At 44.8% G+C, this 24,035-nt stretch overlaps 1 protein-coding gene across 2 annotated transcripts; it reads left to right on the plus strand.

The window, feature by feature from the left end:
- The first annotated feature begins 6,162 nt into the window (after positions 1-6,162).
- On the plus strand, positions 6,163-24,035 carry LOC310685924 (uncharacterized protein). Of its 2 annotated transcripts, XM_083459043.1 has the most exons (8): positions 6,163-6,272; positions 6,468-6,521; positions 7,431-7,550; positions 9,296-9,394; positions 9,939-10,025; positions 11,778-11,941; positions 15,770-15,879; positions 23,742-24,035. In XM_083459043.1, exons 1-8 carry the CDS (start codon positions 6,251-6,253, stop codon positions 23,914-23,916), a joined length of 831 nt encoding a protein of 276 aa, XP_083315169.1. In that variant the 5' UTR covers positions 6,163-6,250; the 3' UTR covers positions 23,917-24,035. The 2 variants fall into 2 exon arrangements, with proteins under 2 accessions (XP_083315169.1, XP_083315168.1); XM_083459042.1 differs by lacking the exons at positions 6,163-6,272; positions 6,468-6,521 and adding an exon at positions 6,586-6,823.

A 24,035-nucleotide genomic window follows, 5' to 3' on the forward strand; every position in this document is an offset into this window, starting at 1 on the left:
GTCCTGGGTTGAGGGTCTGGAGGCTGTCCACCAAGGGTGAAGCAGGGTCCAAAGCAAGAAGCCGGGCGTGGTCAGGAACTCCAGAAGAGCAGGTCTGGGTGCTGGCAGAAACAGGATTCCAACAATGTTGCTCCCACAACCTGGGACTGGGCTGACTGGCCTTTATCTCCTCTGAGACCTAGGGTGGGCCCGGACTACAGGTGACTCGCTTCCCCTGGCCTTAAGGTGAGCACTCCTCCTCAGAGAACTTAGTTCCCTCCGCCTCTCTGCCTTGAGCCTCTGCAGCTCAGGAGAGGCTGGGGGGTTACTGGACCCAGGGGCAACCTCACCTTCCCCTGACAGGGCTGGGAGAGGCGCACCTGCAGGCAATAGGTCCTCCATCACCTCTGGAGCCAGAGCAGATTCAGCTGGTGTCTGCTCCTGAGGATCCGGCACAGATGTGGGCCCTTCAGATTCAAGCCCCTACCCCGACTCAGCCGGTCCTGGAGGCGGGGACTCCTGTGCAGACTGGGATTCCTCAGGTTCAGCCTCTGAATCCGATTCCCAGGCCATCACACACCCAATGCCATGCAAAACTCTGGGGAAAACATGCAGCTCGAGTCTTGTTTGACTATGAAGTTATAACTCCAATAAGGAATTCTGCGGGTCAACAATACAATTGTCGCCAACAATACATTGAAGGTCTTATCATGGAATGTGGCGGGATGGTCACCCAAGTTAGTAGATTTGAATTTTAAAAGAATTCTGCATTCTGGTTGTTTAGTCGTTTAGTCGTGTCCGACTCTTCATGACCCCATGGACCAGAGCACGCCAGGCACTTCTGTCTTCCACTGCCTCCCGCAGTTTGGTCAAACTCATGCTGGTAGCTTCGAGAACACTGTCCCACCATCTCGTCCTCTGTCCTCCCCTTCTCCTTGTGCCCTCCATCTTTCCCAACATCAGGGTCTTTTCCAGGGAGTCTTCTCTTCTCATGAGGTGGCCAAAGTCTTGGAGCCTCAGCTTCACAATCTGTCCTTCCAGTGAGCACTTGGGGCTGATTTCCTTCAGAATGGATAGGTTTGATCTTCTTCCAGTCCATGGGACTCTCTAGAGCAGTGTTTCCCAACCGGTGTTCCGCGGCACACTAGTGTGCCGTGAGACGTTGCCTGCTGTGCCGTGGGAGGGAGGCGGGCGAGTCGGGCGGCGAGAGGCGGGGCGGCGGCGGCCGCGAGGAGAGGCCGCCCAGCGCGGGGCTCTCGCCGTCTGCCTGCCTGGCTGCCTGCGTGGCGCTCACGGGGCTGTAACTTGACAGCCCTGCGACTCGAGGCCGGGGGCAGGTGGGGGCGGGGCTTTCACCCTCCTCAGCCTCCTCTCTGACAGGGCAGATTATATGCTTCCTGCTCACTTTAGGGTAGAAAAGGAGCTGGTGACAAAGGTAATTAGCGCCCCGTTCCCTCCGCCTGCCAAGTTGCTCTCAAGTGCCGGGAAGCACCATTGCCCAAGGAGCAGATTCCCCCACGCACTGCAAAAGCGACAACAAGCTGCGGGGCTCAGACAGCCCTCCACTGCCCCTTTCCCTACACGGCTTCCGTGGGGCTGGAGGGAAGGGTTTGTTTGTTTGTTTTTAAGTGAAGGGGAGATCGTAGGCGGAAGTGTCGCGGATCCCATGCCTCACATTTGCAGAAACGAGTCCCTCTCTCGAGCTTCCCTATCAGTCCGCAGCCTGCTTCCTCTCGGCTATTATTTTCCCCAGACGAGATGCAAAGAGACCCGTTTCTCTTCCTCTGTGTAGGGCTCTGGGGCAGAAGTCCAGTGAGCAGGGGGGCCCTGGGGTGCAGCCAGCCAGAATCACCACATTTCGAAGGAAGTCCAGTACTGTAATGCACACGACCGTCTAAAGCCGGCGTGGAAAACCACTAAATCCAGAGTTTCACGTGTACCGTCAAGCGCACTATTCCTAGTGAATCTTAAGCCCTTTTCGAGCGCTCTGTAAACGAGTTAACTAAACCAGTGGGAGGAGACTGCGGGGGCGAGCCCCTAAGCCCCGCCCCCCGTCATCACGCCTCTTGCCCTCCACGGGCTGCTGTTTGAAGCTGGGCGTTTCCCTGCGTTCTTTTTAGTACGTTGATTTCTCCAGGGTTGCAAAACGCGTGCTGAAATATAAAACCCCAATATATATATATGGGGGTGGGGAACCCAAGCAACCAGTGAAGAAATGCCAAAGCAGCTCTCTAAGCTGAGAATGGGCAGCAGATGAGGTTCAATGTAAGCATAAAGCGATGCGTTCTGGAAAGCCTTCACATATGCAGTGGCAAGTCCTGAACTGGCAGTGATTTTCCAAGGAAAGATCTTGCGGTCATGGTTGCTCGCTCAATGAAAGCATTTACATCAAAGCTGAATGCACACCATTAAAGCACATTTAATGCTACAGTTCCCGGCGCTCTTAACAAACATCAACTCCCAAGATTCTTGGGAGGGGGGAAAGTGCTAAAAATGTGTTTTAAGTGCGTGATGTGGGCGCAGTCTCAGTGTGCACACGGCGCGGGGGAGGGGGGAGAGGCAAATTTAATGAGAAGGATGTTAAAGAGAACTGGAAAAGGTGTAGGAAGGTATACACAACAATAATGCAGCTTTAGAAGAAGATATGAATAGCATATAAGACTACTTAATAAAATGTGTTGTGTGAAGAAAAGAATGTATAGAGAGAATCATCTCCTTCACAGGACTCATAATTTGATTAAGTTATGTCAGTGTAATGTGCCCCACATAGGCACATGCGGGGCGGCGAGCGAGCTCCCTCCCACATCCCATCGCCGCTCGCTTCGGCTGGCCTACTGGGCTGTCGCAGGCGGAAGGCCTGCGCATGCGCGAGGTTTTCGCGCCTTCGGGATTCCCTTCACGCCTTCCTCCTCCCGGGGCCTTGAGAGCGCGGGAAGCGGCAGCACGAGACCGGCCGTTGAGCCTGGCAGGTATTGCGCTTGCCAAGGCAGTCATGCAGATCATCCTTTATTATCCTTTTTAAAAGTTGCATGTGGGATTGTGGCATTGTGCAAAATGCATGAATAAATCTTTCATGGAAATGGGCAGTGACACAAATCCGTAGTCATCCAGGAGGTTCTGTAAAGCAGGCAGCAGTTGGGCTTGTTTGGGCGGACAGTCTCTTCCCATACTATGAAAGAAAATGGATAGTCAGCACAAGGAAAGCCAAGGCCAGGTGAAATAAGGATCACCTGGGAAATACAGAGAACTGGACTATCAGGAAATTATTGAAATCCTAATCACAAAGAATTTGAACAGTGTCCCACATAACCTTTGTGGAGCTTTAAATAGATTTTATTTTATTTTATTTTATTTTATTTTATTTTATTTTATTTATTGCAATGCATTGCATTGCAAACCACTCTGTGGGGATTTCTTTATCCCGAAAGGCAGCCTAAATACTTTAATAAATAATAAATCAATTCATTATAAATGAAATTGAATTTAGATTCACAGTATAAGCACAATTTAAATCAGACTCATGCCAGCTACATTACTGCCCTGGAGATGTTTGGGTTGAAAGGCAGAATACTAATTCAATTAACAACGCCAACAACAACCTTTTTACAGGCATATGTCAAGGGCTCAGCACCTCCTTTTAAGTATTTGAATCCGTTACGTTTACATGGATATTTCCCCAGCTTCTAATAACATTTGCTCTCTTCTCTCATAGGATTTTCTCATAGGATTTACTTTCTTTGTGTTTATTTGATTCCTATTAAAGAGAATTACTTTATATATAGTCAATATAGGCGCAGAGTTAATTTTTTAAACATTTTCTAATGGTGGTGTGCCTCGAGATTTTTTTCATGAAACAGGTGTGCCTTTGCCCAAAAAAGGTTGGGAAACACTGGTTTATTTGATTCCTATTAAAGAGAATTACTTTATATATAGTCAATATAGGCGCAGAGTTAATTTTTTAAACATTTTCTAATGGTGGTGTGCCTCGAGATTTTTTTCATGAAACAGGTGTGCCTTTGCCCAAAAAAGGTTGGGAAACACTGCTCTAGAGTCTCCTCCAGCACCATAATTCAAAAGCATCAATTCTTTGGCGATCAGCCTTCTTTATGGTAGAGTACCAGTGCTTCTCTCTGTCCTCTCATATGTCACCTAGACACGTTGCACCCCCGTCACTCATACCTGTGCCAGTTTTGCCTCCAATCCTGACCCCCTCTGGTGCTGCTAGAGCTTGCCCTTAGCCCATCCTCTCAGCAGGAGTTGGGCATTCAGTCTGGTTCAAAGCTGCCACTCTCACCAAGGTCATGGAGATGCCAGACAGATCAGATCCAGCCCTCCAGAACGAGTTCCTGTTTGCTTGCCTGTTTGCAGTGCTAAATTTGTGCCTACTCTGCTTTCATATAAGGCAGGGGGTTGCTTGTTGGATCAAGATCTTAGCTTGTTAGCCATGTGTCACATGCACTGTACTGCACTGATCTCGGCATGAATGATTTTGGCAGAAGCCATACCTCAAGTTCCAATTCTTCATCCAGTGAGGGCCAGAACATCATTTTCAAAACCATCCATGGTGACAGCCACCCCTTCCTCTTGTGGGGGGAGGGAATCAAGTTTAAGTGCACTGTGTGAAAAAGCACTCACCTCCCCGAACTTTCCAACACCAGATTAATGGGATAAAAGAGATTAAAAACTTTAATCTCCAATGTGTATCACTTTCCACATGCTTACACTGAAATGCATTTGCCATTTTACTGCCCGGTTACCCTGTTCAGAGAGATCATTTGTAGGCTAACCAGCCTCCTAACCAACATTCTTAACTCTAATGCATAAATGGGTTAATATCATAGCTAATTTGTCCAGCCAGGCTTACTTATTTCCACTTACTTTAACTTGGGATGAAATGGGTAATGAAGCCTACAGTCCGTCCCCCCCCCCCAGCCTACTGAGAAGCTCAGTGTGTAAAGAGGTTGGAGGTGGTTGCTCCAGATCATGCCACATGGTCCTCACAAGCCGCTCTTGAATTCCTGTATCAATAATTCAGGAACTTTTACTACCTTGTAACTAACCCGTGTTTTACTGCCCATGCTTGTGGAAAAGCACATGAACCTGACCTTTGTATTTGGAAGTAAACCATTTCAGGAAGTCTCATGCGAATTTATGCAGCTATCTCATGCTATCTAGAGTTGAGCCAAAGTTCATGCTGTGAAGTTAGCTTAGGATTGCCATAGGGTTACCCGGACATATAAGGAATACTGCAGCTGACAGCAGTGACCAGGCATAAAATCGGACAAATAGCCAGGAAAATCTGGGTGTATGGCAGCCTATGTTGGAAGTGCTGTTTTTGCCATTTCCCTCTCCCCAAAATTACACAAAACAGCCCTTTTTTTTGCATTTTTGCTCAATAAGCTCAACAACTTTGGGCAAAACTGATAAAGCTGCCATAGCATTTGAACACAACTAAGATAGGAAGAAGGTTACTCAAACAAAGCTATTTATGCTATGTCTGCTCCTAAATCATTTCCTCAAGCCTTTTTATAATGTACATTCCTCAAGCCTTTATAATGTACATTACAGCGGTACCTTGGTTGTTGAACAGCTTGGCTCCCAATCAAATTGGCTCCCAAACACTGCAAACCCGGTAGTAAGTGTTCCAGTTTGCAAACATTTTTTGGAAGCCAAACTTCCGACACGGCTTCCATGGCTTCCAGTGACGGTTAGGACACTCCTGCAGCCAATTGAAAGCCGTACCTGGATTTTCAAATGGTTCCTGGAGTCGAACAGACTCCCAGAATGAATTAAGTTCAACAAGCAAAGTACATATGCACTCTCTCTCACACTCTCTCTCTCTCTCACACACACAGTGAAACAGTGATTCCTTAACTGCTTTAAACAATCAAGGTCAGGTATGAAGGAATTAGCATTATAAGAACATCTTCAGAGTTGCCTTATTAGTCTTTCTGCAGCAAAAACAATACATAGTATTTTGGCAGCTTAAAGACTAACAAATGTATTGTGTTACTGTGAACCACACAACACTTTAAAAGATGCCTGCAGCCTTCTATAGTGGGATTGTAGAGAGGTAGATCAGAGGGATGAGAAATGCAGGTAAGTGCATTGTTACAGTAACTCCCTCTAACAATTATATTAACTGGGAGAGGGTCTCCATAGCAACACTGCCTATGAATTGCCCATTGTGACTCTGCTTTTAAGTAAGGCATTGACTTCACTGTCTACTTTATACTCCCACAGGTTGCGAATAAAATAAGAAACCAGTTCAATGGCTCCTAAAAAGCCACCAGGTAAATCCTTTCGGTTACTATTTTCTCTTCACAGGAACACAGAGATCTGCTGACTTGATATGTTCCCTCCAGTACATTGTACTGTAGACACTTGACAGAGCTGAGATATTTCGGGCTGTTACTCAATGTTTATTTTTATGTTGATCATATCATAGCATCATATAACATTACTATACTCATGCTGTCTTTATATAGATAAGCCAGAGAAAGCTGAACCACCCTCAGGAGACAAGGCAGCAAAAGCACCAGGTCTGTATGCTCATTAGCACATGGAGGAGGAAGAAACACTAAAGGAAAGTTGTGATGGGGAGGACCAGAGTGAGGACAAGCATTTTCTATAGGTCCAGGGCATCCACCAAGTCCAACTGAGGAGCAATGAACTTGAGCTCGTGTCTACCACCTGCTGCTGGCAGTGAACAGCCCCAGCTTGAAATGAAAGCTCTCCTTGATGGGTGCTCGCCCTCACCACAACCCATCCACTGGTGCAGCCCCTTCCACTTACTTGATGGAGGGCAGCCAGATGGAACTCCACAACCCCAATCTTCCCATGAGTATACTGTGTCCTTGTTGCAGGCTGGGGTAACAGACACACTGAGGGTGTCCAATCCACTCTGCTAGTTGAGGATCAACTTCTCTACGTGAAGTCTCTCCTCAGCTCTACCTTTCACTATAAGAACATTTTGCTTAGTGGGCAGAGTGGGACACATAATCTCAGGGTCATGGGTTGGAGACCCACATTGGGGAAAGATTCATGCATTGCAGGGGGTTGGACTAGATGACCCTCGTAGTCCCTTCCGCCTTCGTCTATTATTCTATGAGAACATAGCAAGAGCTTGCTGGGTCAGACCAAGATCCTTCTAGTCCCAGGTGATGTCTCTTCATGCTCCTGAGGCCTTCAGATTGGGAACATGGCCAGAAAAGTGTCTTCAAGAAGCAATACTTCCATGCCAGATTCCCTCATCCACTTTACCTTCCAAGGGTCTGCCCCCCTGGCATTTCACAGTGGAGCAACCCCCCACCATGGGTTTAGGAAGCTGACTGCCATATGTTGATCTAGATGGGTTGCCAGAGATCATAAGGAATTTCTTGACTGGGGTGGCACTGGGATGTTGTCTGTTGATGGCTAAAGCAGAATTTTCTCTCCTCCTGTCCATCAAGGAGAACTAACACCTTTGCAGGAAAAAGTGAAAAAGTTCTTCGAATCTTCATATTCCCTGTATGTTGGCGCAGTGCTTGTGATGGGCTCCGTTATAGGGGCAATAATGCTGACCTATCTGTGTAAGTTCCAGTCTTCTAGGAAAATATAAAAGGGTAATGGGCAGAATTACAATTCACTCTTGCTTGCTTCATTTCAGTGGAGACCTTTAAAAGGAAAGGATAGGTTCTGGTCTCCACTAAGCCCTTTCACCTCCTGATTTCAGTTGGTGAGATAAACATTTAATGTACTCTCTCCCATTGAAACCAGTGGCACCGTAGGGTTGTCCCTGAAGAAATGCTCAGAGACTTTTAACTGGTTTGTTAAAAAAAGGCAAAGGACTCCAGACAGTTAAGTCCAGTCACATACGACTCTGGGGTTACGGCGCTCATCCCACTTTACTGGCCGAGGCAGCCGACATTTGTCCACAGACAGTTTTTCTGGGTCATGTGGCCAGCATGATTAAGCCTCTTCTGGCAAAAGCAAAGCAGCGCACGGAAACGCCGTTTACCTTCCCGCTGCAGTGGTCCCTGTTTATCGACTTGCACTGCATGCTTCCAAACTGCTAGGTTGGCAGGCGCTTGGACTGAGCAATCGGAGCACACCCTGTCATGGGGATTCGAACTGGCGACCTTCCAATCAACAGGCCCTAGGCTCAGTGGCTTAGACCACAGCACCACCCATTTCCCAACTGGTTCTTCTGGGAGTTCTTCTGGAATGTGCCTTGCTCCTTTGTACTTAGGCGATTAACCCCTTCCTTGGATGAGCACACTGCAACCTCTACCATCTGTTGCGGCCTAGGGTCCTCAAATCTGAGAAGTACCCAAAGCAGCTCCACTACCTCACGGATGAAGCAGGTTGGGGGCCAGGCTGTTGCTTTTGGGAGCCTGTAGAAAACCTTCCTAATGTTCATGGCCCAGCGTAAATATGTGCATTCAGCTGTTCCTTTCTTGACAAATCTGGACTGTGAGAGTCGGGTAGACCCAACCTTGGTCAGCCAAGCCAAGCCCACCTGCTGGCAGCTATCCTGCTACTGAAAGAGACTCAGTCAGGGGGAGGCAGGGGCATTCCGTGGGGGGGGGGCAGCTGCACTGGGTGTCATTCCAAAGGGGGGAGGACAAAATGCCGACCCCCAATCAGCAGTGTCTCCCGGGGCGCGCCCTACTCACTGTGCACCGACCCCAGCGGTATGCATCCCCCCCGGAAGCACGCCATCCCTACGGGGGGCATAACATGCCCCCCAGACACGTGCTATGACCTCCGGGACGCACACCACGTCCCCCGTGAGTGGCACACCACACCACCTGGGACGAGTGCCACTCCGACTACCAGAGCAGGTTGCTTCACCTCTGGGGGAAGGAGAGCTTCCCAAGACTGAAATGCTTTCTTCAACTCCCAAGGGCATCGAGACGCTGGAGTACCCACAGACATCCTGGAGAACACCTCTGTCAAGTGTCAGGTGGAGGGAGGAGGGGATTCTAGGTCTCGATCTCCTTGTCAAGATGAGGGAGCCATCATGTCCATCTCCTGTAAGGGCCCGGCACCTCTGCAATTCAGAATACACACACACACACACACTCATTCCTATATCCATCTATCTATGAAGATATTGGGCTAAGGACTCTAAATTAGATCTTAAGGCTTGAAAATAGACCTTCCTAGAGGAGAAATTCTTCCTTTACGAATTTTGGGAAGTACATTACATATTGGAACTTTTACGACAGAAGTCTCATTCCAAATGCAACTTAATCCCTTCCAAAGGGGTGCTGGGGGAAGCAAAGCTATTCCCCCACATGTGTTGAACAACTTTCCCCATCATCACCTTTAGATGTTAAGGAAGTGCAAAGGAGAGCCATATTTGAAGAAGGAACGACAAAGATTGTGCAAATGATAGAAGACACCTTTCCGGATCTTTTTGAGGCAGATGGTAAGTCATATGTTACTTTTTGTCTGCGCAGGAGCTCCTTCCACAGCCCACCATTTCTCCTCATTACTCAGTTCAGGGAAGTCGAAGAGGAATGGGTGAGTTGGAAGGGATCACAAGGGTCTTCTAGCTCAACCCTATGCAGTGCAAGAATCTTTCACCCAATGGGGGGTTCAAATCCACAACCCTGAGATTAAGAGTCTCATGCTCTACTGACTGAGCTATCCAGAAGCTCCAGGAAAGGACTCCAGCTGAGTGGACGTGCAAATGCCATTGTTATTGCTGTGTTATAAAAGGCCCCAGGTTCAATTTTCAGCATCACCAGGCAGAGGTGGGAATGACCTCTTTCAGAAGCCCTGGAAAGCCATTGCTAGTTAGCATAGACAATTCTCATCTAGATTAATGAATGGTCTGATTCTGTATAAGGCAACTTCCTAGGTTCCTATATATGAACGGTAAATATTAGATTTTGAGAAACATGGCTGTTCAGTATCTGTACATGGCTGTTTGAGATTCTTCCCAAACTCAATTGTTGCAACTCTCTTAGATATCACAAAATTCAAGAAAGCTGAGAATATATCTGCGGCAATATCCGAAGAGAAAAAGAAAATCAGTGAAGTACAGCAGGCTATTAGTAAGTTACTCAGAAACCACTTTTATTGGTCAAGGTCAAGGTGCCAGACCCTTTGAGGCAATAGGCGATTTCAGAACCATTGGGATGGACTTCTCTTTTCCATTACAGGCTAGAATGGCACATTCTGGTGCCAATCCCGTTCTGACATATCAGTCAGATTAGCGCACCTGGAAACAGAGAATGGGTAGCTCTCTTCAGGTGCTTTAAGTGAGCACATGCGCAGAGGGCTGTAGGGATGAGCATACTAGCTCTGGCCCACTAGGGCTCTTCCCTGTGAAATTGCAGGGTGACGGTCTCAAGCTGCAAACCAGCAACATAGGGAAGGTCACAAGTTCTCTTTGTTTTTGTTTTGTTTTGTTTTAATTCCTCCCCCACAACAAACACTCTGTGAGGTGAGTGGGGCTGAGAGACTTCAGAGAAGTGTGACTAGCCCAAAGTCACCCAGCAGCAAGTTCTCTATCAGGTACAGGATTTTAAATAGTATGGACACAGTCAAAAGGCCATGTTGTTGAGCCTATGAGGGCAACAGCTCCATTACAGTGGAAACCTAGCCAGATGGGCGGGGTATAAATATCTATTATTATTATTATTATTATTATTATTATTATTATTACGGATGTCTGGTTAATCCCATAGTCCTTTGAGGAACAAGCTGGTGCATTAGCATGTCTGTTGAGGCATTTGTCCTGAGGGCCAAATACTGAACCTGACTCATGACTCAATGACCAGTCCCCACATGTCCTCCTTTCCATGCTAAGGGAATTCATCCTGCGCCTGTGAAGTAAGAAAAAAGTATTTTCTTTCCCATCATGTCAGTACTACAGCTTTTGTTTCCTATATTTTCTTTCCTACTGTTCAAATGGTGGGTCGTTCTAGGTTTTTTGGTCTATACTCTGTACTCAAAAACAGTTCTGAAACTGTCTAGAAGGAATTGGCTACAGCAAGGTCAAATTTCACAGGAGACCTGGTGGAGCTCCCTTGCACCTCTCAGTCTGTGTCTCAGTCTGTGCTAGTGAATTTTTAATGGATGCAAAAAGAGAAAGAGGGAAGGAAATGAATGGTACTTCTCAGACCAAATAAGCCATGCGCAGATCCCTGAGCAAAGAAGTTATATGCTGACAAGGCCTCACTCCTGTCAGCAATCATGCTGCAGCATTCAGCACCAACTGCAGGTCGAGCACGAGGGAAGCCTCAAATAGAGCATTCTGCAGTAATCCAGTCTTGAACTGAGCAAAGTATGAACTGTTGTGGCAAGGAATCTTGGTTCAGGAATGACCAGACCTGTTGAACCAGCTGCAGCTGGTAAAAGGCACTACTAGCCATTGGGGCATCTACCATGGCCCTCTCCTCTACCTTCCCCCAAAAGGGAACATTGGCAACGGCCCATATCTGTTCCAATCCAGAGGGTCCAGAGCTGCTTTCTTTAGGAGTGGTCACACCAATGCTTCTTTCAATGAAGCAGGGACCATCCCCTGGGTTCTTCAACTGGAGATGCAACATTTGGAGAAACAAATGCACTCTGAAGTTGAAAACTTTATCCTTTAAGTGCGTAGCCAGTGGGTCCTAGTCGGTCTTTGAGGACAATGCTAGATTTTCTTCAGTGGGGGTGGTTCCCCCACCCAAGCTGCTCCCAAGGTTCCCCCTAATATCAGTGTTTTAAACTCTTCAGAGTCCTACAAGCTGGCTTCTACTACAACCTCACTTGTCCTGTCTCTCTTTTTGTTCCTCTCACATTCTGGGCATTGCTCAAAGGTGACATTCACCACAGGTTACGTGAGGAATGGATTGTTTGGCATGGAGCCCTATATATATTTGACTTCATTGCCACCCCAAGGACTTGGAAACAGTGCATACAATACTGCGAAAGGATGAAATACGAAACAAAATTGTTATGTGTTGAAAGTGATGAGGAGCAGGTGAGCAGATCATGCAATAAATTCTTAAGGGACAATGGAGGAGTGTGACTTTGGGGGTAGATTTCAGCGTCTGCCGTGGTTGTAGAGACTGATAAGGGACAGACATGAGACCTGGGAAACCGGGATTTGAATCCCCACTCTGCCATGAAATAATTAAAAAGCATACTAATAGACAGCCTAATAATAAAACAATCATAATAACAGTCCTCTCCCCCACACTTTTGCAGGCTATAGATTACTTTACAGCCTGGGGAAAGAGGAATGGTTTTGCCCGATGCCTAAAGCATGTAATGATGGCGCCAGAGAAGCCTCTCTGGGATGAACATTCCATAATTGGGAGCTACCACAGAAAAGGCCCCTTCTCTTTTTGCAATCCTTCTAACCTCTCTGGGACATTGTGGAGGGCCTCAGATGACAAGCACGGGGTATGGTGGGTTCCTAAGGGGAGAGGCAATCCTTAAGGTATTGGCTCCTGAGCCATGTAAAGCTTTATAGGTCAACACCAGCACTTCGATTTGGACTACTAATCACCAGCCACTGCAGTTGTGCCCTGATTGGTGTTACATGCGCAAACCAGCTTGTTCTGGTGATCAATCTGCCCATTGCATTTCTTTTTTTTTTTAAAGATATTTATTGAAATTTTAAACAGTAAAACCAACCTTCCAATCAAACCAAAAAAGAAACAACATTATCACACTCAAAGCAAAACAGATAAATACAATAAAAACATATACAAGGTAAAAAACAAAAAGAAAAAAAGTAAGAAAAGACATAAAAAAGACATAAAAATCCAAATTTTTACTTATTGTTTTCATAACCCTTCTTCCTGACTTCCTCACATCTCCCTTTTCTGTGTTCCTTTTTACACAATCATATTCAGCAATATCTTACCCTCTTTCAAATCTTGATCTATATTATACATTTCAACCCATTGTGTCTCCAATTTTTCCCTTTATGTCCTTTTGATTACATTTGACACAGTGTAATCTATTTTTTTCGCCCTTGTCTTTTGAGACATTTGTTACATACTCCTTTTACTTATATCACTAATGCCACATTGTCTTTATATCTTGCATCATTTTAGCATTCCAACATTTTAACATTCCAACATTTTACAATGTTTTTGCAAATAGTCTTTAAACTTCTTCCAGTCCTCTTCCACTAACTCTTCTCCCAGGTCTCGGATTCTGCCAGTCATTTCTGCCAACTCCATGTAGTCTATCACTTGCATCTGCCATTATTCCAGGGTGGGCAAATCTTGTGTCTTCCAGTATTTTGCAATCAGTATTCTTGCTGCTGTTGTCGCATACATAAAAAAAGTTCTGTCCTTCTTTGGCACCATTTGGCCGACAATGCCCAAAAGGAAGGCCTCTGGTTTCTTAAGGAAAGTATATTTAAATACCTTTTTTAGTTCATTATAGATCATTTCGCAGAAGGCCTTAACCTTTGGGCATGTCCACCAAAGGTGAAAGAATGTTCCTTCAGTTTCCTTACATTTCCAGCATTTATTATCAGGCAAATGATATACTTTTGCAAGCTTGACTGGGGTCATGTACCACCTATATATCATTTTCATAATATTTTCTTTTAAGGCATTACATGCCGTAAACCTCACACCTGTGGTCCATAACCGTTCCCAGTCAGCGAACATAATATTGTGACCAATGTCTTGTGCCCATTTAATCATAGCTGATTTGACCGTTTCATCCTGAGTGTTCCATTTTAACAGCAAGTTATACATTCTCGAAAGTACCTTAATTTTAGGTTCTAACAGTTCTGTTTCTAATTTCGATTTTTCCACCTGGAAGCCTACTTTCTTATCCATATTAAAAACTTCTCTAATTTGGTAGTAATGTAACCAGTCTCGCACTTTATCTTTTAATTTCTCAAAACTCTGCAATCTCAATGTGTCTCCATCTTGTTCTACTATCACCCAATATTTTGGCCACTTGGCCTCCATATTGAGTTTTTTCAGAGCCTTAGCTTCCATAGGTGACAACCACCTTGGAGTCTTGCTTTCTAATAAATCTTTATATTTTGTCCAGACATTAAACACTGCTTTCCTGACAATATGGTTCTTGAATGCTTTATGAGCTTTAACCTTGTCGTACCACAGATATGCATGCCACCCAAACGCATTATTAAACCCTTCCAAATCCAAAATGTCAGTGTTTTCAAGAAGTAGCCAGTCTTTCAACCAGCAGAATGTTGCTGATTCATAGTACAACTTCATGTCTGGCAGGGCAAACCCCCCTCTTTCCTTAGCATCAGTCAATATTTTAAATTTTATTCTGGGCTTTTTGCCCTGCCAGACAAATTTAGAAATGTCTCTGTGCCACCCCCTGAAACAGTTCATCCTGTCAACAATCTGCAGAGTTTGAAACAAAAACAACATTTTTGGCAATACATTCATCTTTATAGCAGCAATTCGACCCAACAAGGAAAGCTTCAATTTTGACCAAATTTCTAAATCTTTTTTAACCCCTGACCAACATTTCTCGTAGCTGTCTTTAAATAGATTCAAATTTTTGGCCATCATATTTATCCCTAGGTATTTCACTTTCTTTACCACATTTAAATCTGTCTCCTTCTGAAACCTTTCTTTTTCCATTGTTGTCAAATTTTTCTCCAAGACCTTAGTTTTCTGCTTATTTAATTTAAATCCTGCCACCTGCCCAAATTCTTGAATCAGTTCTAAAACTCTTTTCGTACTAGATTCCGGCTCCTGTAATGTCAAAACCAAGTCATCTGCAAAAGCCTTAAGCTTATATTGTTTAGCTCCGACCTGAATTCCTTTAATCAACCGGTCCCCCCTATTCATGTTCAAGAGCACCTCCAGGACCGAAATAAATAGCAATGGAGAGATAGGGCAACCCTGTCGTGTTCCTTTTTCAATTTTAAACTCTTCTGACACCACATTGTTAACTATCAATTTAGCTTTTTGTTCTGAATAGATCGCATCTATACCATTTTCAAACCCCCGTCCCACTCCCATTCCCTTAAGATTTTTCTTCATAAAATTCCAAGAAATATTGTCAAAGGCCTTCTCCGCATCAATGAAAATCAAAACTGCTCGTGTTGATATCCGTTTGTAATAACTCCAAAATGTCAATAATGTTCCTTGTGTTATCAGACAAATGTCTGCCTGGGAGAAAGCCTGCCTGATCTTTGTGTATCACTTCATTTAACACTCTTTTTAATCTGCTGGCTAAAATATCTGCAAAAATTTTGTAATCCACATTTAAAAGGGAAATGGGACGGTAGTTCTTAAGTTGTGTCTTTTCAGCTTCCGATTTTGGTATAAGAGTGATGAAAGCTTCTTTCCACGACTCCGGTGGCTTCTTCCCCTCCATAATCTCATTGCACACCTCCTTTAATGGTTGAATTAAATAGTCCTTCAAAGTCTTATAATATTTGGAGGTTAACCCGTCCGGCCCTGGAGATTTGCCCAGTTGCGTGTTCTGAATGGCACCTTCAATCTCCTGTTCCGTTATCTTATGATTCAATATTGTCTTGTTTTCTTGAGATAGTTCTTGTAGTACATTAGTTTTTAAAAATTGGTCTATATCAGTCTCTTTCTGCGGCCCCTGAGTGTAAAGTTGTTTGAAATATCTCTGGAAGCATTTTCTAATCTCCACAGGATTCTGAATGTTTCTCCCTTCAACCTCAAGATTAGTAACCGTATTCAGCTTCTGTCTTTTTTTCAACTGCCCTGCCCATTGCATTTCTGCCAGCTAAAGTTTCCTGCTCCTCAATGAGACCAAGACCTAGGTATTTTTGCTCCTTTGTTTCCCCCTTATCTAGACTTTCTTCTTTTCTGTGATGTAGGCCTTTGCTGTAGCCGTAGTGAAGCCCAGACCGACCGATTATTTTATTGGAATTTCCATGGTAGGCTCAGATTGGCGCTGCTATCAAAAGGGCTTTCGCCTGGATAAACTGTAAGTCCAAACTCCTCCTCATCTGGGAACTTTCATAACCAATAAGTATTTGAAGAGAGCCAAGATGTTCTGTGTTTATATTGTTCTTTATGATGGTTTAATTTATAGACCAATTCGTTTCCAGAGAGCTTCAAAGTGCTTTACAAAATACAAAATTAAAATAGAAAAGAACAAAATCCACGGGCAGGAAATGTGTGATTAAATGAGCCTCTCACACCACCTTTGTTGCCAAGCTGCAACACAACAACCCTGCAGTTCAACCAGTGGGATTTGTTCTCTGGCCATTGCTGCCACCACCCTTCCACTTCCTCCAGCAGTCCAGAGGGAAGGGACCTGGGGTGCACCAAAGCAATTGCTTTTCAAGCTTCTCAGATGCTTTACCAGGCATGTCCAAAGTCAGGCCCAGGGGCCTAATCCAGCCCGCCGGTTAGTTTAATATGGCCCATGCAGCAGTTTATTTTCTGGGGTAAAATCCTAAAAAAAGGTAAACAACTTCAATCCCCCCCCCCCAAAAAAGACAACTTTGGTCAGTCCTCACGCACGTTCACTTCATCAAATCTGGCCCTCTTTGAAAAATGTTTGGACACCCCTGCTTCAATCAGAGTGCAAAGGCAGCCCACACTCTGTGTGTTGGGAATCCTGGAAGCCAAGACCCAAGTGTGGGGTGAGTACTCTTTTGAAATATACTCAGAGTCGCAAAGTGATTTCATGCTCTTTATTCAGCTCATAGTGGTGAGGAGGAATGAATGAAAGTCCCCTCAAAGTATCTGCTTTATATACATTATTTACACAATGGGCTGCACATGATTGGTTAATTCTGGAATTCTACTGTAAGCCAATCAGGTTGTGGATTCACTTATATTTGGAGCATGATTGGGTGGTTCCTGCCAACCAATCATACTGCTGCATTGTTCTTGGACCAATCAGACTGCTGCATTCTGAATCCTATTGTTCTAGGACCAATCAGACTGCTGCAATTTGGATCCTATTGTTCTAGGACCAATCAGACTGCTGCAGTTTGGATCCTATTCAACTCAGTACATAACATCTTTGATGAGAGAACCCCAGCAGAGATTTAAGATAGCAAAAGATGCAGCAAATAAAAGTGTGGCAATGTCAGCTGTAAACCCTTAAAAATGTCCTCTTTCCAGTGTACTCCAAAGTATCCCACTTTCAAAGGTTCTTCCCAACTTCCCTAGCACAAAAAGAGCACACATTTAGTAAGTCATAAAATGACTTTCTGCTTTCAAATCAGATGCTCTGCTACTGAGCTGTGGCACTTGCCAATGGTAGACAGCCCTCCCACAACCCCTGTTCCCTCTCTGTCTTCTCCTGCTTTGTTCTCTGAATGGACAAAAGACAAAGACTGGAAAATGCTACTATCAAATTGCCTGGTGGACCTGATTAGGACCGTCCTCTTGCAAAAGGAGTGCATTAGGATTGCCCTCTCTGTAAGCTGTGTGTGCTGGGCCCAGGGATAACCCGCGGTCCAGGTCCAGTCCCGAATCAGTCTGACAGGCCAAGGCAGGACACGAGGCAGGAAACCAGGCAAGGTCAGGCTCAGGGTCTCAGGCAGGTTCTAGCAAACAGCAAAGTTGCTCCCACAACCTGGGGTGGGGTCTGACAGCCTTTTTTCTTTGTCAGGGTAACAGCCAGTCCTGATCCCCCGGTGACTCACCTCTCTGTCTTGCCCAAAGGCAAGCACTCCTCCTGCAAGTACTCAGGTCTCTCCTTCTCTCAGACCTTAGTCCCTGCATCTCGGGAGATGTCGGTGGGTTAATGGACCCAGGGACTGCCTCAGCCTCTCCTGACCCAACTGGTAGTGGAGCAGCTGACTTGGCCCAGGTGGTGCTTGTTGTAGGAGAACCTGTGCAGACTGGGGCTCTTCAGAATCAGGCCCCAGACTAGGTTCAGATGCCACCTGAGGCAAAGGATCCAGTGCGGATTGAGACTCCTCTGGTTCCGAGTCCGAGCCCGAGTCCCAGGCCATCACACCGTGCAACTTTGTCACAGGTGAGGCACTGCCTTGGAAAGGAGGTTTAGCCTGTATTTTTCCACTGGCCTGCAATCTTCCCTTCAACACTCCAAATAATCAAAATCCTACCATTTATTAATTTATAGGGTTTGCCTGCAAGAATATTTCCCCCCTTATTTTCCTGAGGAAAGCACAATAAGTGCTGGTTGGATGTACATGGTTCTGCAGGCTAGCACATGATTTGCCTTCCAATCTAATAATAATAATAATAATAATAATAATAATAATACCCCACCCATTGGCTAGTTTCCCCCAACCACTCTGGGCAGCTCACAGCATATATCAAAACATAAAAAAGCAATCATTAAAAACTTCTTGATATGGGGAATAAAATGAGACTCATCTGGTGTTGGTGGTAGTGCAGAAAGTCTGTAAGCTCTGACTACAGGGTAGGGCAGAGAGGCAGGGGAGTCTGCTAGACCAAAAGAGAATTCTCCTCTGAATGTTACTCCTCTGGGTTAGTGCAAAAATAATCAATAAGTGTGTGGAGGATAGGCAAGTATTTGATTCTAAGAGGTACACAATAAAATAAGTATTTGATTCTAAGAGGTACACAATAAAATAAGTATTCAGTATTCAGTATTCAGACTGAGTAGTTGTCCCATTAAACTTTAATTAGTTTAATGCTTATCAAATGTCCAGTGCGCTTCCGATGCAACAATGTCCCATTACAGCAGAGCATTTCGCACAGCGGCTCAAGAAGGGCTGGAGAGTCAGCATCTTTTCAATAAAGGAATCGTGGAGCAAGCGGTTTGGAACTCAAATAAAAGGTTTATTTACACAAAACAAAAAACCCTGGTGAAGAATCACACATTTCAGCAAACACGCCCCAAAAGAAAAAGAAAGGGGGAAGGAGGGGCAAACACATGAGTGAGTTGACTATTTATACAAACTCACATTCTTGGAAGGTTAACGACCTCCAGCTGCTCAGTGATTAGAGCGTCTTGACTAGAGCTTCTTAACCCTTTAATACCAACACCCCCTCTCGCTCGTAACACTGAGCTGTACCAACCTTAATTCAAATTTAAACCTGAACAGAAACATTTATGAGATTGCGGACTCAAAGCTTTTGTAAAACCGTCTGCGAGATTTTCTTGGCTTGGACAATACTTTAGTTCAATTAAACCTTGTTTTACACTTTGGCATACATTTTGATAACGGATATCCAAGTGTTTTGTGTGTGCCTTGAATTGACCTGATTTAGCTAGTTTAATACAAGGTTGATTGTCTTCCCACACTCTGATAGGTAGGGAACATTCTCCAAACAATTCTTGTACCAGTTGCTTATAAAATTCTAGTTCTCTACATACATCTGATAATGCATTGAACTCAGATTCAGTTGAACTTAAAGCTATAAGTGATTGTTTTCTTGATCTCCAACCAATTAGTGCATTTCCAAATTTTATCGCCATTCCTGACACTGATTTTCTATCTGGTCCAGCATCAGCCCAACTGCTGTCAGCCCAACATTCAAGTTGTGTGCTGCCCTCTGCTGATAGTTTTAAGCGAAACCTTTTGGTAGTTTGGAGATACCTTAAAACTCTTTTTACTCCTTGCCAAGCATGCATTGATGGTTTTTCAGCTTGTCTACACAGCATGTTGACAGCATATGTTATATCGGGCCGAGTCCACTGTGCAATGTGGAGTAGACTGCCTATCGCTGACTGGTAAACCCCGGGATTACAGAACTCTGCCTGTTGCTCAGTTTGAGCATCCTTTGTGTAACTTAACTCCATTGGGGTTTTAACACCAGCACAGTTGTCCATTTTAAACCTTTCCAGCAACTGCTGGATTTTAGCTTCTTGGCTGAGCCAATAGTTCCCATCTTCATCTTGCTGAATTTTAACTCCTAGATAAACAGATACATTGCCTAGTGATTTTATCTGAAACCTTTCTCCAAGCTTTGTGGCAAATTGTTGTGCAAGTTTATCATCCTTTCCACTGTATAATAAATCGTCAACAAATATCAAGACTGCTTCTTGTTCACATCCCGAGCCTTTTAGATAAAGACACGCATCTGCTGCGCTCTTTCTGAACCCCATGCTCTCTAGAGCATCGTTTAAGCAGGAATTCCAATTACGGGTGGACTGTTTCAACCCATAAATGGATTTGTGTAGGCGCCAGACCTGGTTTGGCTTGTCTCCTTCAAAACCTGGTGGTGGCGTCATATAGACCTCCTCCTGTAAGTCTGCATTTAAATAAGCCACATTGACATCAAAATGAAACAGCTTATTTCCCTTCTTAGCTGAAGAGGCTAATAGCATTCTTAATGACTCTGATCTTGAAGTAGGGGCATAAATTTGAGAATAGTGAACTCCTTTGCGCTGCGAAAACCCTTTTGCAACTAGTCGGGCTTTATATTGCAACTCCTCAGTAGTTGTGGGCTTTAAACGATATACCCATCGACAACCTACAGCTTGTTGCCCTTTTGGAAGCTCTGTACTAGTAAACACACCGAGAGACTTCATTGAAGCTATCTCTTTTTCCATTGCTTCCTGCCACTTTACGGCTTCTGAGCTTGGAAGCTGTTGTACCTCTACATAGCTATCTGGCTCACACTGTGCCATATTTACGTATACACTTGTCACCTTAAACCGCTCTGGCGGCTTGCCCTTTGTGGCACGTTTTGACCTGCGCAATTGCTCCTCTTGTGCCCCCTCTGACCGTTGGCTGTCAGAATCTGTCTCAGACTTTATGTCTGGACGTGCCCCTAGGGATAAAGACCTCCGTTTAGATACCTCCCTTGGGCTTGGTGTTGCAGGCGACCTGCTTCGCTTTTGCTGTCTGCTAGGCCTACTGACTGGCGATGTTGGAACACTCTTAGATTCTGGCTTTTCTACCTTAGGAGAAGAACCTTGTGCCTGGTCAGAATCTGCATCTGAACCATGTGCACCATCCCCTTCTGGCTCATCACCCTCTGGACTTTCTTTCTCAGCATAAATGCCTAAATCATCTCTCAAAATGTCAGGGTTAGCATGTAAGTGAGTCCATCCGTATTGCTCACAAAATTCAGCGCTCCTACTGAGGATCACTCTTGTAGTATCCCCATCTGGGTTCACAAACCTCCAAGATTTGGCATGTGGTTCGTACCCACAAAAGATGAGTTTCCTAGCCCTTGGACTTCCCTTTTTCCTTAACGCTTTTGGGATAGGTACATAGGCTTGAGATCCAAACACCCGAAAGTAATTAACTTTGGGCTTCTTCCCATATAAAGCAAAATATGGCGTAGTACCAATTACCGAATTATATACTCGGTTCAGAACGTGAGTAGCCGTCTTCCAGGCTTCCGCCCAGTAACTTTGAGGAAGTTTAGCATCAAACAACATAGAGTTTGCCAACTCTTGCAGAACCCTGTTTTTACGTTCGGCCACACCTCCTTCTTGGGGGGAATAAGGTGTAGACAGACGATGCTTAATTCCCTTTTTCTTAAAGAAATTCTGCAACACAGACCCGGTAAATTCTGACCCTCTGTCTGTCTGAAAAGCAAGTACTCTAGTACCGAATTCAAGTTCTACTGCATGAACCCAATTTTTAACTGTTTCTGCAGTATCTGCTTTTGTTTTGAGAGGAAAAAACCATGTAACCTTTGTTTTGTCATCTGAGAGACACAGTGCATACCTCGAACCTCCCATGCTAGCAACAGGCATTGGGCCACATAGGTCCATATGCACTAGTTGGAATACTTTGTCAGATTTCCTATTTGAACTGGGATAGCTGCATCTATGAACCTTCGCCCTTTTGCATGCAGTACAATCCAAATACTTAGCACATTTGTTCAATTTGCACCCTTCTGATAATTCAGGTTGTCTTTTAACATACTGAAAATTAATATGTCCCAAACGGCGGTGCCATAAATGAACACAAGAATTATGGGTAGGCGAGTTCACACAACCAGCATGAACCTGTTCAACTTCATCTGGACTTGTCTCAAAATAATATAACCCATCTCTGCATTCCACCTGCAAAAGAGATACGTTATTCTTTGAAATAGTGCAAACCCCATTTTCAAACACAGTTTTAAACCCATTTCTATCAAGTTCTGACACAGACAAAATACACCCCTTCATTCCCTTTAGCACATAGGCATCAATTTCTGTTTGCAAACACTTCAAAAACACTGCGCCTACAGTCTCTAAGGAACGTTTAGTTGAATCTGCCATTGTCACAACTTTAAGGGTTTTCAAATGTCTGCAATTCTGCAAACGGACACTAGATGGCGCCACCAGGTGGTGAGATGCACCACTGTCGATCAACCAGCGTAGATTGCTGCCTTGGCCACGCCCTTGCATCAACGCCATCGCTGAAGCCATGTGCTGTGTGCTGTGGGAGTAGCCACGACCTCCTCCTCTTCTTCGACGTCCCCTGGAACTCCTTGTCTGGTAACTAGGGGTAACAGCCTTGGTGCTGTCTTGACCAGGTTCACGTGTACAATTCCTGATTAAATGGGAAGAGGAACCACAGCGAAAACAGTGTCTAGCTGCAAAAGCATTTACTGTGTTCTCAAACTCAGCATCCCCACTCTTAGGCACAGCACAACTCCCCTTTGAAGACAAACCTCTTTCTCTTTGCCTTTTATCCTGTTCATCTGCAAGTCGAGAAGAAATGTATTCAAGGGTTAATTCAGTTGAAGGCATAGCTTCCAAAGTTAAAGCTAGAGTCTCATAGCTTTTATCAAGAGAAGACAACAATATGTATGACTGCTGCTCCATAGAGAAAGGAATGCCCAGCTGTCTTAGTTGATTAAAGGCAGACACCATTTTGGCAATATGTTCTTTCACACACGCTCCCGGTTGGAGACGTAAATCAAACAAACATCTTGTAGCATGAATTTTGGCCCCCGCAGTGTTTCTGGAATTTAGCCGCTGCAGAACCGTCCAGACCTCATGCGTGTTCTTTAACTCAGAAACATAAGGCATTTGCTCTGGTCCCACTGCCAAAACTAGTAGACCTTGGGCTTTCCTGTCGCGTTTCTGAGAAGCTGCCGCTGCTGCTTTGTCTTCTGCAGACGCGTCTGCAGCTGCCTGTAAAGGCGGTGCTTCAGTACAACTCCACAACTCTTTTGCTTGCAACCAAACCCTTACTCTAGCCTTCCAATCTTGCCAATTTTTCCCATTGAGTCGCGTAAAGGGGACAGTAAAACTTTCCTGGGACTCTGCCATCCTCCCTGGGGCTTAGGAACGATACTCACAGACCTGTAGACCGTCTCCCAGCTGCTGAGGTGGCTCCTCGAGGAATAAGACGTCTTCCAGCGAGTACAAACTGCGCAGTGCCTCTTTAAAACTTTTCCTAGGCACATTGCAGGACTCAAGCTGCTTTGAAGGCTTTCGTTGTCAGCAACCGCTTCTGTCTTCGCTCCAGTCCTTTCATAAATCACTCTTAACTGCACTCCTTATCTCCTTCTTGGCGTACAAACATCCATAACCTGTCCCATTAAACTTTAATTAGTTTAATGCTTATCAAATGTCCAGTGCGCTTCCGATGCAACAATGTCCCATTACAGCAGAGCATTTCGCACAGCGGCTCAAGAAGGGCTGGAGAGTCAGCATCTTTTCAATAAAGGAATCGTGGAGCAAGCGGTTTGGAACTCAAATAAAAGGTTTATTTACACAAAACAAAAAACCCTGGTGAAGAATCACACATTTCAGCAAACACGCCCCAAAAGAAAAAGAAAGGGGGAAGGAGGGGCAAACACATGAGTGAGTTGACTATTTATACAAACTCACATTCTTGGAAGGTTAACGACCTCCAGCTGCTCAGTGATTAGAGCGTCTTGACTAGAGCTTCTTAACCCTTTAATACCAACAGTAGTTTCTCCTCTCCTTTTCAGCTACTGGGATAGTTATCGTCCAAGAAATAAAGGTCCTGCAACACCAGATTCGACCAACTGTGTCATCATCACAAGGGCCTGCGACAATATTTATGAGTGTTGGCATGATGTTTTGTGCCAAGGCCTAAAACGGTGCATCTGCAAAAGGAAACCTATTAAAAAGTGGATGAAATAATTGATAATCTGCACTCTATACCACCTTGTCAATCCTGCTATTCCGAGGCTGGAAAAAAGCCATTGTTTTACACCTGCAAAGGCTTAGTTGGGCAGTGAAATAAAGTGTGGAAGAATTCA

Source organism: Podarcis liolepis (genome assembly GCF_965112155.1).
Source record: "Podarcis liolepis genome assembly, chromosome: 9".
NCBI lineage: Eukaryota > Metazoa > Chordata > Lepidosauria > Squamata > Lacertidae > Podarcis > Podarcis liolepis.